The 14,927-nt window shown below is 39.3% G+C and overlaps 1 protein-coding gene across 1 annotated transcript in view; it reads right to left on the minus strand.

Moving 5' to 3' along the window:
* Positions 1 to 13,460, minus strand: part of SCCPDH (saccharopine dehydrogenase (putative)) — a 40,281-nt gene extending 26,821 nt beyond the window's left edge. Inside the window, exons 1-5 of the mRNA XM_029230959.1 lie at positions 13,157 to 13,460; positions 11,351 to 11,463; positions 6,130 to 6,210; positions 3,848 to 3,977; positions 1,484 to 1,533 (exon numbers count right to left, since the gene is read on the minus strand). Coding sequence (XP_029086792.1) covers positions 1,484 to 1,533; positions 3,848 to 3,977; positions 6,130 to 6,210; positions 11,351 to 11,463; positions 13,157 to 13,346 — 564 coding nt within the window. The 5' untranslated portion in view covers positions 13,347 to 13,460. The remainder of the gene's footprint in view (positions 1 to 1,483; positions 1,534 to 3,847; positions 3,978 to 6,129; positions 6,211 to 11,350; positions 11,464 to 13,156) is intronic.
* Between the last annotated feature and the right edge of the window lie 1,467 nt (positions 13,461 to 14,927).

The raw sequence follows: 14,927 nt of genomic DNA on the forward strand, positions 1-14,927 counted from the left end.
GGTCACACTGTTTGGCTCAAGAATGACCAAATGACCCAATACTTGACTAATCTTCCCCATCTTTGAATATTCAAACTCTGCTAGCTGTTCCTGGGAAATCATGAACCTTATGGACAATGCATACCTGGGGCTGCCAGTACCTTCCCCCCCACCCCCCGATTGTGAGAGCCTACACTGAGGAGCACAGAAGTAATGCAGAGACAGGAAGAGGAAGAGAAAAAAATGAGTTCCGATAATACCATTTGAACATCCAGATCCAGCCATACTGTTTACTTGCAGATGTTTGGTTACATGAATCAATAAATTCCTTTCTGTTTTGTTGGTTTAAACCAGGTTGAGTTGGCTTTCTAACTCATGTTCCCCAGAGCTCCAAGCATGTCCTTCTTTCTCATTTCTGAGCCTTTGTTTAGGTTGCTGCCTCTCACCTTCCAAATGCTATGCACTTTTCAAGGTTCAACTTAATAAGGCTTCTATGAGGCATCCCCAAATTACTCAGGCCCACTGTCACTTCCCTTTATTCTGATACTCTAGTGGATATTATCTGTAACCACAAATTTTAGCAAGTTTTATATAGTTCTTCATGTTTATTCATCTGAACCTACAATCCAGACAAATAAAACCATTACTTAAACATGCTCCACTCCATCCCACAGTTACATCTTTATTAAACTATTTCCTCTCTCCCTTATCCACATCTCCTCAGCACCAACCTTTAAAATTCCATATCCCAACTTCTCCAAAAAGTCCTTGATCTCTGGCCTCCCGGCTAGATGTAACTCCCCATTCTCAGAATCCTATAGTATTTCATCTGACCTCTTTAATAACAATTTTTGTCTCCTGCTCGTCTAAATTATTCCCTTTAAGGGTTTGCATGTTGTTCATTTATGTGTCACACTATCTTGCACTACTATATATACTTGTATTACACAATATGTGAAATACTGAATATTTTTTAAAGAGAATAAATACTTATGAAGCCTCAAGTATAGACAGAGAATTGTGTTAGACACTACTGGCAGTAAAACTACTACCACAAAACATGGTTCTTTCCCAGAAATGCAACTATCTTATGCTCCCAAATAGACCATAAATTCAGTAAGATTACATTTACATTATACATTTCTTGTATGGCCACAAGAGCACCTAACTCCAAGTTAGGCACATAATAAAAATGCACTGATTTGCACTAAGGTGATAATTCTCTAGGCTGACAACATTCATCACACAACAATGATAGATCTTTAGTGTTAGGATGATGGTAACTCATTGTAATAATGAACTGTGCAGTTTTAAACAAATTCTATTTTAAGTCAAAATAACTCACAGCAATCTTTACTTTTTAAAATTAAACAGTGACTTTCATACACTAAAAATTACAACTGTATATACAGTTTAATTAATTGAAACCTTTTCAACAGGCAAGTATCATTTCCAAAATGTTTTTAATATTAACAAAGAAAACACGTGACAAACAAAAACTAACCTCAGGTCCTGAATGTATAGTCAGGAAACTTTCCACAGCAGTCAATGTACCTAAAAGAGAAGGAAAATGGTAAAAGTAAAATCAAATAAAAATCTATTAACCCAGGATAAGTAATAATAAGCTATTCCTATTCATTTAGGGAACATTTTTATTAGGCCTACAGCTGATATAATCAGGAAAATCTGTGCTATAACAGTATTATTAGGTTATTGTAAACAGATTTAAGGAGCAGCTAAAGCCAGATAAATTATCAGAAAAATAGTAGTTTAGTATAAATTAACTGCTGGTACTCACAAAATCTTTTCTAGTATTCAAACTGACATTGCAAAAAATCTCTTCCAATAAGGCAACAATTTAGCTCACTGATTCTGGAAGGCCATCAGTTCTCAAAACTACATCTATGGGCTTCCCTGGTGGCGCAGTGGTTGAGAGTCCGCCTGCCGATGCAGGGGACACGGGTTCGTGCCCCGGTCTGGAAAGATCCCACGTGCCGCGGAGCGGCTGGGCCCGTGAGCGATGGCCGCTGAGCCTGCGTGTCTGGAGCCTGTGCTCCGCAACGGGAGAGGCCGCAACAGTGAGAGGCCTGCGTACAGCAAAAAAAAAAAAACTACATCTATGGGAATTATTCTATTTTCCAATATGAAAGCTTTCAAGAAGACTCATTAGTAGTGACTTACAATGAATATACAGAAACCCTACCAAAATGGGCCTTTGTGATGGCTTATTAAATACTTAAAGTAAGGCTATTTAAATGAAATAAAAATATAATGAGTAAAAACAAAGTAGAAAACCAAGGCCAGAAAAAAAGGGGAGAAATCAATTATGTTAACCATGAGGACTAACACATACGTATAGTGGTTAAGTATTTAATTAATCTTTGAGCTTATCGAGAGCAGTAAGACAAAAGAAAAACATAATGGGCTAGCTAATTCTCAAAATCTGATAAAATATACCAATTTGTTAAGAGACAGTATTCCTAGATTTAATTCCAAGAGAAAATTAAAGCATGGGGCCTTAGAAAGTTGACAATGAGCAAGGTAACAAATAACCACACCATCTACAATGATGTTACAGCAGAAAAGAACTAAAGCCACATAAATATCACTTATCTAACACTGTCAAAAACCAAGAATAGATCATTAAATTCTAACTCACTGGAGAGGATTCTGAGAGTTGTTAAGAGAAAGTGGCCTGGATCCATGGCTCTTTGATCTAACCCTGTGCACAGAAAGAACATGTATCGCCTAAGGCAGTATGTAATGAAATGTGAGCCACCTGAATCAACAATTAGCTGGGGTATTTGTTAAATGCTGACTCCTAGGTTTCAGTGTCTGAAAAAAAGTTCTAAAATAAATCTTAAAGTAATATTTCTCCCTTAAAAATAAAAAAGGACCTATTCAAAATAACAACTATTAAATATTTAAGAATAACCTCAATAAGAAACATGTAGGACCACCATGAAAAATACTCTAAACTTTTTCAGTAAATGGAGATTTTTTTAGTAAGTTTTTTAATAAATGGAAATATACCAGATCCATGGGTTGAAGACTAAATAAATATTTTAAAGATGTTCAATTCATGCCCTTCTCTTTATTGGGAATGTTTCCAGCGTTTCGTCATTAAGTATGATGTTGCCTACTGCTTTCTGACATTCACTGTGTTAAGAAAGTATTCTATTCCTCAATTTCTAAAAATCTAAAATCAATAAGTGGCAGGCATGCGTATTACCTTTGTTGAGCTTTGGTTTCAGAGTTACCGTTCTAATATAAACTGGAACACTTTCCATAATTTTAAGCTCTAGAATGGTTTATATAGAACTGGACTTATTTGCTTCAGGTCATTTTTATAAAGGGCATTTTTTTATGTATGTATAACATTCCACTGTTTTGCTATAATAGTGATTTTTTTCCATTCTTATTGTCTCCATTTTATAAATGAGCTAAAAAAGATGTCAAAAAGCTTGTTCAATACTTTCTAGCTTTGGTCGTTAAAAAAAATTAAAACTTTCCAATTATAGTATGTGTATAAATTATACTTTAAGATGTATTAATTCCTAAACAAAGCAAGTTTGAATTTATAATGCCTGCCAAAAATTTTTTCCAGAAATTTTATAGCTATAACCACAACTAAATTCTAATGGAGAATTCCTTCCTTTAGAACACTTATAGTACTATCCATACCTCAAAAAACAATAGTGTCAATATCATTTTCTAACAAGTACAGCTATATTAAAAACAAAGTATGTGTTTTAATACTACCCATTAATAGTTGTTTCTTTTCTCAAGAAGATTTTAGTTCACCACAATTACAAACATGAAACACCTCTATTTTAAATTCCATTATTGCTTCTTGATCAATAATTACCATTCATTTTATTTCTGGTATATATTACTCCCAGATCTGCTGGAATGGAGTCAAAGCCACTGCTTCCAATGATATAAGCCCCTTTTTCTGCAGCTTTCTCATGATACTTCCAATACATTAGTTCCAGAAACTAAAGATTCAAGACAAAAGATCTGAATCAGAGCTACGGAGAAACATCTAGACCAAAATTAAATGATTTACCTTTAAAAACAAAGCAATTAAACTGTGAAAATACTAACCAAGATGGCTCTGCAGCAAAATATTAACTGCCAAATAGTTGGCACTTACTCAGCAAACATACCTACTATGCTCCAGGTGGTGTGAGAGGTATGCAGATCTGACTTAATTCATTTTTTAGAATGACTTTTAAATGCAAAAGCAATACCTATTATGAAAAATTAATATAGAAAAATACAAAGAAAACAAAAAAAAGTTACCCCGAATCACATCTTCCAGATGAACATCATTACAGACATTTATCTGTGCACATATGTAAGTAGAAAGAGTGGTAGGAAAGGAGGGAACGCAAGAACGGAATAATGTCTGTTCAAATTCTTTGCCTGTTTTTTTTAAAAAACAGTTCTAGATTTACAGAAAAAAATTGAGTACTAGAGAGGTCCTAGGTACTCCACACTCAGTTAACCTTATCATTACATCTTTTACATTAACATTTATTATAATTAATGAACCAATACTGATACATTATTACTAACTAAAGTCCCTATTTTGTTCAGGTTTCCTCAGTTTTTATCTAAGGTCCTTCTTCTGTCCAGGATCCCATTCAGGATACCATACTACATTTAGTTGTCATGTCTCCTTAGGCTCCGCTGGCTGTGATGGTTTCTCAGACTTTCCTGGGTTTTGATGACCTTTACAGTAGTGGTCAGGTACTTTGCAGAATGCCCCTCTATTGGAAACTGTCGCATGATTTTCTCATGACTACACTAGAGTTACAGGTTTTGGGGAGGAAGACGGGGTAAAGTGCCATTTCCTGATGTCATATCAAGAGTACATACTATCTCACAGACACAGAAAATAAACTTATGGTTACCAAAGTGGGAGGGAGGGAGAGATGGATAAATTAGGAGTATGGGATTAAAAGATACACACCACTATATATAAAATAGATAAACAACAAGGATTTACTGTATAGCACAGGGAACTATATTCAGTATCTTGTAATACCCTATAATGGAAAAAGATCTGAAAAAAAATATATATATAGCTGAAACACTTTGCTGTACATCTGAAACTAACACAATATTGTAAATCATTTAAAAAAAGAAGAGTACATACTATCAACATAATTTCTCACTGGTGATGTTGACCCTGAACACCTGGCTGAGGCGGCATTTGTCTGGTGTCTCCACTGTAAAGTTCTTCTCCCCCTCCCCCCCCCGCCGCTTCCATACTGTACTCGCTGGAAGGCAGTGACTGTGCAGCCCACACATAAAGAGGGAGGAGTGAAGCTCCCCCTCCTCAAGGGCACAGTAGTTATGTGAATTATGTGGAATTCTGCACAGGTGATTTGCCTCTTTTCTTCCCTTTGCCCACTTTAAATTGGGTTATTTAAATTTGTATTTTTGACTTATATATATTCTGGCTCATTACTAGGTTTTGATGCCACGTTCATGGTACTTTATAAGATAACTTAGCAGCTTTCCACCATTTTCTCTGCTCTAGAATATTTTAAATAAGATAGGAATAGTTTCTTTTACATTCATATTTCCTACCTCTTCTTTTATAAGTCTTGGTAATTTACACTTTCTTAACACTTTCCAATATACATCACCAACTGATAAGCTCTAAGTATGTATATACCAGCACACTGATGATGGTACTCAGCAGAGACTATAGGGACATATGAGGTTACAGTTATAAAGGAGCTAGTGTGGCTCAGTGCTTATTAACACTCCACTTCCTGCAGTGTTAATTCAGGCAAACCTCAATGCAAGCCCTAGTTTCTCTACTTAATGGTTGCATGACTCTGAGCAAGTTTTATTTTAATTAATTCTGTTTACAGCATGCAGTAGCAATAAAAATCAACACATCCTATACACAAAGGCCATGGAAGAAATCAGGATGTAAGGAAGAAAAATTCAAGAAAACTGAAGCTAAGACCTTACCATCATGCTCTCCTTCAAGCTTTCAATGAAATACCATCTCTAAATGCTACAGAGTCATCACCTTCTAAAATCTGTCTGCAAAATTACACTAAATATTTTTCACTTTAACAGAAAGTTGTATTGTTAATTTTGTTCCTTCTTTTCCATTTTACATACCTGAGGTTCTCCACAGATGTCAATACAGCTAGTTCCATTTTCAACACATGCTTTCACTACAGGTTCTCCATAAAATCGGTACTGGGAGAATAAAGAAAACCAACAGTTTACTCTTACTTAGCAAGCTTAAATGAAGGAATACCACTGAGTGTTGGAAGTACAGTCTTCGCTATTAAGAAATCAAATATTAATAAAGTAGCCTAATGAGAAAATGAGAAAATAATGTAACTGCAATTTACTGACTCTCACAGTGTAAATAAAAGCATGATGGAATTACCTCTAACTGAAGACAAAGTCCAAAGTTTTATAAAAGAAGTGACTCATCTGAGTTGAATTCTGAAGAACAGTAAGGATTTGCCAGGAAAAAGAAAATCCAAATAATGGAAAAATTATATGTAAAAGTGTAAAAAAGGGTGATGCTCAGGATACCTGAAGCACAGAGTAGTGGAGAGGGAAGTGGTAAGAGATGAGTCTGGAAAGAAACACTTGGGCCAGATCAGGAACGACCCTGAGTGCCATGTTATCAAGACTGAACTTTATCTTTTCTGCATTGCTGAGCCCTCCTAGAGTATTTTAAACAGGACAGTGGTGGAATGTTTATAACACAGACATATCACTCTGCCTGTGGTATTGGAAAACAAAACTCACGGCAGGTAAGAAATGAAGGACAAAACTAAGGAAGCGGAAGGATATACTAAGAGTGAGATATACTTAAAAGACAGAAATGACTGCACTTCCTGATTAGCTGGACATGGGGACCAACAACTAATGGCAGTATTAGCAAAATAAAGAAAGGACAAAGAGGGTTGGAGGGGATAAGTTTAATATTGTACAAAGTAGCCATTCTGAGCCTGTATGATTTTGGATCTCCCAAACTATTTGTTGCTCAAACTCAAGGAATTAAAATTTAAAAATTTTTATATAACAGTTAATACATCAGAGTCAGTCCCATTTCAAAGGAAGCATGACGAATTTTCCCTTTGTGAGGGAAGGGTAAGCGGAAGCATAAACTCCTCTGCTCCTCTCATTCCTCACAGCAAAAGATGGAGAAAGGAGATGGTCTGCTTCTTCTAGCCTTCAAGAAACAGGTAAACGGACACTTAAAAGAAAAGACAGGGCACTACAGGGATTGCCCTTTTCAAGTGGGTCACTTAGGCTCCTCTCTACCTGACTCCACAGCCTCATCTCCACATCCTCCTCCCCCTTCTTAAAAACAGCAAATGACACTGGAATTACAGGACTAGAAAAGTGTGTTTAAGTTCTAGTTCATCCTCTGCTATTCATCAACCATGCAAAATTACTGAAAGCACCTAACTTCTGAGGCAACGTAGTACAACAGAACAAACAAGGGCTTTCAAGGCAGCAGGACCCAAGTTCACATTCTAAATCCATCATCTACTAAATTGTATGAATTTATTCACAAATGACATATATGGACTACTATACTAATAAAATATACACTTTAAACATATATAAAATGGACATAGAGTTGAAATTAAAATGAGTACAAGTCAAAGCTCTATTTTCTTTTTCCGGGGTAGACTGCAGTAACCTGCATTTTAAATGAGCCTCACTGGTGACTCTTACATACGTTAGAGGTGGAGAATCACCTCCCTAGACATGCTCCCTGGAAAATCTCACCAACTTTCTGGATTTGTACTACAACATGCATACTGATGACATCCAACTCCTATCTCCAGAGCTGCTCACTGATGAGGCTGCCTCATCTGTGGCTTCTGTTATAAACTTCAGGACCCGCAAGAGCTCAGGACATGGGGCAAAATGAATTTCACTTTGGCTTCTCTTCCTCTCCTCTATTTCCTCTTCACCCTGACTTCCTCACTTGCTTAAGAAAACAATTCCACTATATAGTACGCATTTCCTGTCTTAATTCAAAAATATATCTAGCAGACACCTCAGTTTCAACACATCCAAAATCAGATTCATCATCTTTCTCTCAACAGCAGTTTTTCCTCCTCCACTTCCCAGCACAGGAGACAATAAAGAATAATGCTTAAAAGTACTGATTCAGTCATTTTCTGTATATTTTGACATAATACTTGTTTACATATGCCTGACTAGTTTTACAGCTATCATTTAGCTCTCGTTAAAGAGACCCTCACAAAATAGAGAAATGGGTAAAAAAAATACCTTCAAAGAAACAAATTATGACACCAAAACTGGTAAACTGGAGTCTACCCCTGGGAGTATAATCCATATTACAAAGTGAAAACGACCTTCCAAGTAGAGCTTAGGAAGGAGCATGTTTTGGGGTCAAAAAGCTAGAGATGCCTATAAACCATCCAACTGGAAACACTGAGAAGGTAATTCGATCCACCAGTCTGGAGTTTAAGGGGTAGTTCCTCAGTGGAAATAAATTAATGTAGGCATCATCAGGAAACAGATGGTATTGAAAGCCATGGCTTTCAATTCTTTCTGACTACAACCCACCCTAAGAAATTCATTTCACATAGCAGCTCCACACACAAATATATCTGACACAAAAGCTTCATGAACCAGTACGTACCTGTATTACGTGTAATTCACCCTATTTTCTATTTCAGTCTATTTGATTTTTCTTTTCAATGCCTAGTCTTAACCTACTGAACTGATTTCACAAAGTTTAAAAAGTACTGGCCCAGTTACAGTTTCTGTTTGGGATGGTGAAAACGTTCTGGAAATAAAGAGGTGACAGTTATATAAGATTGTGAATGTACTTAATGTCATTGAAGTGTATACTTAAAAATGGTTAAAATGCTAAATTTTATGTTATGTATATTTTACCACAATAATAATAATATTAAAAAATGGTCCAGGGAATATAAACAGAAAAGAGTTTCTAAGGCTTAAGCTCTGAGACCTCTGGCATTCACAGGAGGATAAAAAGATCCAGCAGAGGAAACTGAGACAAAGCTGGTAGAGAAAAAGAAAACTAGGAGAGGGCAAGAATTCAGATCCCAAGTGAAGAAAGGAAAAAGTGATCGACTGTCACAAACGCTGAGAGGTCTGATTAAGATGAGGACAGAGAACTGATGATTGGATTTGACAGGACGGGGATGCTGGCAGAGTAGCTTCATTGAAGGAGTATGGATAAAAGCCTGACAAGACGAGATACAGGAGGAGGTGAGGGAGTGGAGACAGTAAGCAAGGCAAACTCTTTCAAGTTTTGCTAAAAAGGGGCACAGAAAAATGGGAGTAGTTAGAGGAGCATGCAGAATTCAGAGAAGTTTTTGTTTAAATGGGAGATATAATCCCATACTTGTATGTTGAGAGAAATAATCCAATCAAGAGGCAAAATTTGATGAGAATAAGAATATGTGTAACTGTAAACCTGTAAATATAAAGTCTTTGAATACCGTGTCCATGAGAAGCAGGGGTAGTTTTTCCCTGTAAAAGGAGATAAGGCAGAGTCAGGATACAATGCAGATAGGAAGATCTGGTGGTATAAATTCTCTTCTGACAGCCTGTCTGTTCACAGTTTAAAAAAAAAAAAAAGGAAAGAAAGGAAGGGAAAGAAGGAAGGAAGGAAGAAAATCACGAGGTAAGAGTGAGGAAGAAGGAAGGGGTGGGATGCTAAAAGTATGAGAAAAAAGAAGTTATAAAACTGCTGCTTCAGTGAGTAGGAGAGAAAACAGCCTAGGAAAATAGATTAGAATTGCTGGAGGTACTGAGGCTGCATGTGAGGTTTGTAACCACATATTTAAAGTGGGACTAGTCAGCATCGGGATGCATTTTTCTCCAGCCAGACTGGGTTATACATGTTCAGGTAGAGTAAGCAGCGAGCTGGAATAACCAGGGCTGGGGTTTCTCCAGAGTACTTCGGAGGGAGGGACAAGCTGGCTGAGGATGTATATAAGACAGTGATTCAAGCAACGAACCACAGACCACATTCTAAACTAGTTAATGAAATAAATTGAAATAAACAATAGAAATACATTTCATTTGGTGACAATCAAAAACCTTTCTGGTTTCATTTGATGAAATTATCAACAATTTTCTAGATGCTTAGTTTTCAAATGTTTTGACAATTGAGAAAGCTTCCTCAGATCCATAAATGTCACCAACATTCACCCTGTTACCCAGACCACAAGTGTCTCTTTCACATCCAGTCCAATAGCAGCAGCTAGAGGTTCTCCTTTCAAAATATCCGCTTTCAACCACTTCTCACCACCTCTAACACTCCTACCCTGTGATTGGCTTGCTTGGCCCATTCCACTGTTGGTTCCCTACCATCTATTTTTCCTCTCAGAAGCCAAAGAACTTCAAATACGTAAGTCAAATCATGCCCTTGTTTTTAACCATTCAATGGCTCTTTCATATTTAGAAGGAAACCCAAACCCTGATCTTGACCTTGCAGACCTAACCACCTAGTTCCTAGGTACCTCTCCAATCTAACTCCCCACCTCTCTGCCCTGCTCACGCTCAACCACGCTGGCCTCTCTCACATCCCTCAGTCAGGCCAAGCACATGCTCATCTCAGGACCTTTGGATTTGCTCTTTCCTGGAACACCCTCTCCTCAAATACTCACAGGATTTACTCCCTCACTGCATTCAGGTCCCTAAGCAAATTTCAGGTCCTCACAGAGACCTTCCCTGACCATCCATCTAATAGAGACTGGTGTGCCAATCTTTTTATCTCCCTTCCCTGTTTTATTTTTCTTCAAAGCACCTGTCACTTACTATTATAACATTATTTTTCTGTCTCCCCACTGGACTGTAAGCTCCATGAGGGGTTTTCTGTTTTATTCACCATTATGTCCATAGACTAGTTCAGTGTACATATAATAAACACTCAATAAACATTTATTGAATAAATGAATGAATCTTTTTTTAATATCTTTCTTTGTACATGCACTAACATATGTACTGGTACAGTAATACAGAATGTAATTTAAAAACAAATAAAAAGTAAATTATGGGTACATGCTCAAGCTTTTTTAGTTAAGGGACATGCAGCACAAAAAAAAGTTTGGCAATTATAGCTGTAACCACTAAATAAACCAGCACACATTCCTGGAGTCTAGTGTCACTCTCTCTCTCAGGAGACTTTGGTCATATCCATTTGCTTCTCATGAGAAGTAAAAACTCCCCATATGGGGTTAAGGCCCTGAATCAATTCTTCTGTCCCCTGCCCTTATGTTTCTCTGGAATATAAAATACCAGATTCTGCTAGAAATGAATAGATTGTTTGTTCTGATTCAGAGAAGGGCAGATTACTTACTGGTCCTACACAGTTGAGGACAACTGTTGCCTGTTTAGCCATTTCATCAAGTGAGGCTGGATTAGTGATATCACAAATTATTATTCCAACTTCAGATGACAGTGTCGGCCTTCCTAAAATAAGAAATAAATTGTTTTAAGCAAATCCCGATACAGTATTAGATCACCCAGCCCTTCTTTTCATAATAACCACTGATGGCAAATTTACTAAATATACTAAAAGCTAATTCTCCCTCTCAAACAAAAGATAAAACTGTTTTTAACCAGGTAATTAAAAATACGGAAAAGACTATGAGGAAAATGGAGTTAAAACTAAGAGTTAATAAAACACATTACTAACCTTTAAAAGAAAACCTAAGATAAGGAATGTGTAAATGACAACTCTATGCAAAATGCCAATTTTACAAGTTTTCAGATAGAAGACAATTTTCCTGACCTCCTCTCCAGGAAGAATTATACTATTATACTATAAAAGCAGTTTCTCATCAACGATTAAACAACTACGTATGATAAAATTATGAGGAGGGGAGTTAACATCAACATAATGAAACAAAAGAGGACTGAGGTAAAAGAACACTCAAGTTCATAATAAGGAAATAACTGGAATAAACTGAATCAATAGAGTAACGCAGGTTTCATGGCTCAAGGTGTATTTCCTGCAATAACCTGATCTGGGCACTACAAATGGTAGGCAACTAGGCTATACCTGTACAGTCTTGTTGAACAGAAAAGAAGAAAGGGAAGCATATATTTTAGTCGTGAAAGTATTTCTCTTGGAAAAGTAAAGAAGGACCAAAAAGCTTTTTGGTCAAGATTCTGTACTTGGGAGTGGCAGCAGGAGAGCTGTAGGAGAGTCCAGGCTACATGTTATCTTCTGTACCAACCACAAACAAAACAGGTTCCAAAAACAGGGCTCTGTGTGGAATTATGTGAGATGAAGGTGAAGTGAAGAACAAAGTATGCCCGAAACTCTAATAGGTGCTATCTGTCTGTATGACAGGGCAGTAGGGTGGAAAACTGACAGCCAAAGTTAAAGGCGACTGACTCCTAACTTAGATGTTCTCACCACGGGGAACATGGGTAGGGTCTCTGCGTGTGTGTGTGTCTCTCTCCGCCACATCTGTATCTCCAGCATTTACACGAGCACCTGACATTAAAAAGACCACTCAATAAAAACAGGCTGAATGAATGCCGAAAGAGTAAGTAAACTGCCGAAACAAAAACACCAAAAAAACTTTCTGGATGAAGAGTGCGACTGCTGGAGAATGCTTACAAGTAAAAATTAAATTAAAAAGTAAAGCCACAGCAACGTTCTCCGTAAAACTCCTAAGCGTCCTCTCCCATCTCCAAAACACAAGGCAAAGGGAGAACACAAGGCAAAGGGAGAGCACAAACCATCCTAAAGAAACCAGTGCTCTACTTTTGTACCCGAACAAACATCAAGAGACTTCCAGGCCCACCAGGTTACCCCCCGCTCTAGAAGGGGACGGAGCAGAGAAAGGAAAAACTAAAGTTCCTATTTCGCCAGTGGGGATTCCCTAACTATGGGAGAAATTCAAGGGGGGTCGGGGATGTCTCTCTCTCGTTTGTTTATGGAACGGAACGAAGCTCTGACGTTATCAGGAGCCCCGTGCTCCTCCTCCTGGGCGCTAACAGGGTTGGGGAGCTCGAGGGGCACCCAGGGAGAGAACATCTCGTTTCAGGCGACTGAAACCCCTCAGCCGGGAGAAGGGGGCTTGGGGATGAGAGCCGCGGCAGTGGGGCCGAGACCGGGGTCCCGGGGCCCCGTCCCAGTCGCCCCCTTTACCCAGTTTCATGGCAGCCCTCTCCAGGACTCGCTGCAGCTTCTCCCGAGAACGGCCCGCCACAGCCCAGGGCAGGCGGGAGCTCCGCTCCGGGGACATCTGCTCCCGGGCCACCTCCTCGGTCACGAACTGGCCGGTAAAGCCAGAGGCGCCGAACACCACCAGGTGGAAAAGCCTCTGCTGGGTCGCCATTACGAGCCCACGACGATGCAAGGACAAGGATGGGCTGAGTCCACGGCGCCTGCGCCTCAAGCAGCGACCCCAGGACCCGGCGCAGCAACCGTCTCCTCCACGGCCGCTGCAGTCTTCGCTGCCTAAGCGCCGCGTTCCCGAAGGCCCGCGCGCGCCGCTGCGCCAAGGCCCCGCCCACACCGCCTTTTGCCGGCGGCGCCAGTACGCCTCCTCCTTCTCCTCGGGGGTGGGCCCCGCGCTGCTGCTGCTGGCTGCCCTGGCGCACGAGGCCTGTGTGCTTGCGGGGCTGGCAGCAGCAGGCGGCGGCCCATCCTCCGCCCCGTTGTTGGTCCTGCATAGCTCTGACTGCCCCAGGCGTCGTATCTTTTCGCTCTCCCGAAGGTTGTAGGGAGCTACGCAAAGAGAGAGCTCACGAAAACCTTCTGACGGCTGAGAGCACTTCCCGCGCCGAAACCCCCCTTTTTCTTTTTATTTTCGAAGCACGTTGTCCAAGGGGGTGTCTGCGGAGCCAGGTGGAGGGTGGACACGGAGGGAGTCTGGGGTCCGCCTTCTGTCGTGGGCCCCGCCTCCACCGCCTCGGTGTCCGTCACCTCCGGGACCCCCTTGGTGATGCGACACACAGTTAATGGTGAACCTCCGCCAGAAAGAAACTCCCAGAATTGTCGTGCCTATTGAGCTGTGAGGTAAAGGTGAATGGTGGTTCAGGACGTCCTCGAAATACAGAAGAAATCAAAAGTTTCTTGAGCAGTCGTTATTTATATAGTCAAAAACGTTTTAATATAAATAAATGAATAAGTGAATAAATAAATGGGGGAGAAGAGACACATCTCCCAGTACAGAGGCATTCCAAATAATTTGTCATTACGACCTTCTCCAGGAGAAGAGTTTAACTCCCTCCCCTTTGAATATAGGCTTTGCTTAGTGACATACTTTAAAGAGAAGAATGTGGAAAGGGGGAGGAGGGGTGGGAAAGAGAAACCAGGTAAAAATTACCCTGGCCAAATGATCAAGGTTAACATCATCAATACATCATGTTGATAGCACACATCCCTAATATGATGTGATAAGGATGATAGATACTTCATCTCTGTCGGGTTCCTCCCCCAAACCCATAACCTCATTCTAACCATGTTGAATATTCTAGAAGATACCTCCCCAATACTCCCCAAAATGTCAAAGTCATGAAAAAACAAGGGTGGTAGGAGAAACTGTCAGTAACTAAAGGAGCCTAAAGGGACATGATGACTAAATGTAATGTGGTATCCTTGATGGGACCCTGGAACAGAAAAAGGACATGAAAGAAATCCTAGTAAAATCCAAATAAAGTGTGTTTAGCTAATCACAATGCACCAATATTGGTTTCTTAGTTCTGACAAAGGTACCAAAGTAGAGTTAAATGTTAACAGTAGGGAAGACTGGTGAGGGGTGTAGAGAATGCTCTGTACTGTCTTTAACTTTTCTGTAAATCTAAAACAATTGTAAAATTTAACATAATTTTTTTAATAATAGGAGTGGTTTTAAGACAGTTTATTTTATTTATTTATTTATCTATGGCAGCATTGGGTCTTCATTGCTGCATGC

This window comes from Monodon monoceros, unplaced genomic scaffold, assembly GCF_005190385.1.
Source record: "Monodon monoceros isolate NGI ecotype Baffin Bay Population unplaced genomic scaffold, NGI_Narwhal_1 Super_Scaffold_18, whole genome shotgun sequence".
NCBI classification, from domain to species: domain Eukaryota; kingdom Metazoa; phylum Chordata; class Mammalia; order Artiodactyla; family Monodontidae; genus Monodon; species Monodon monoceros.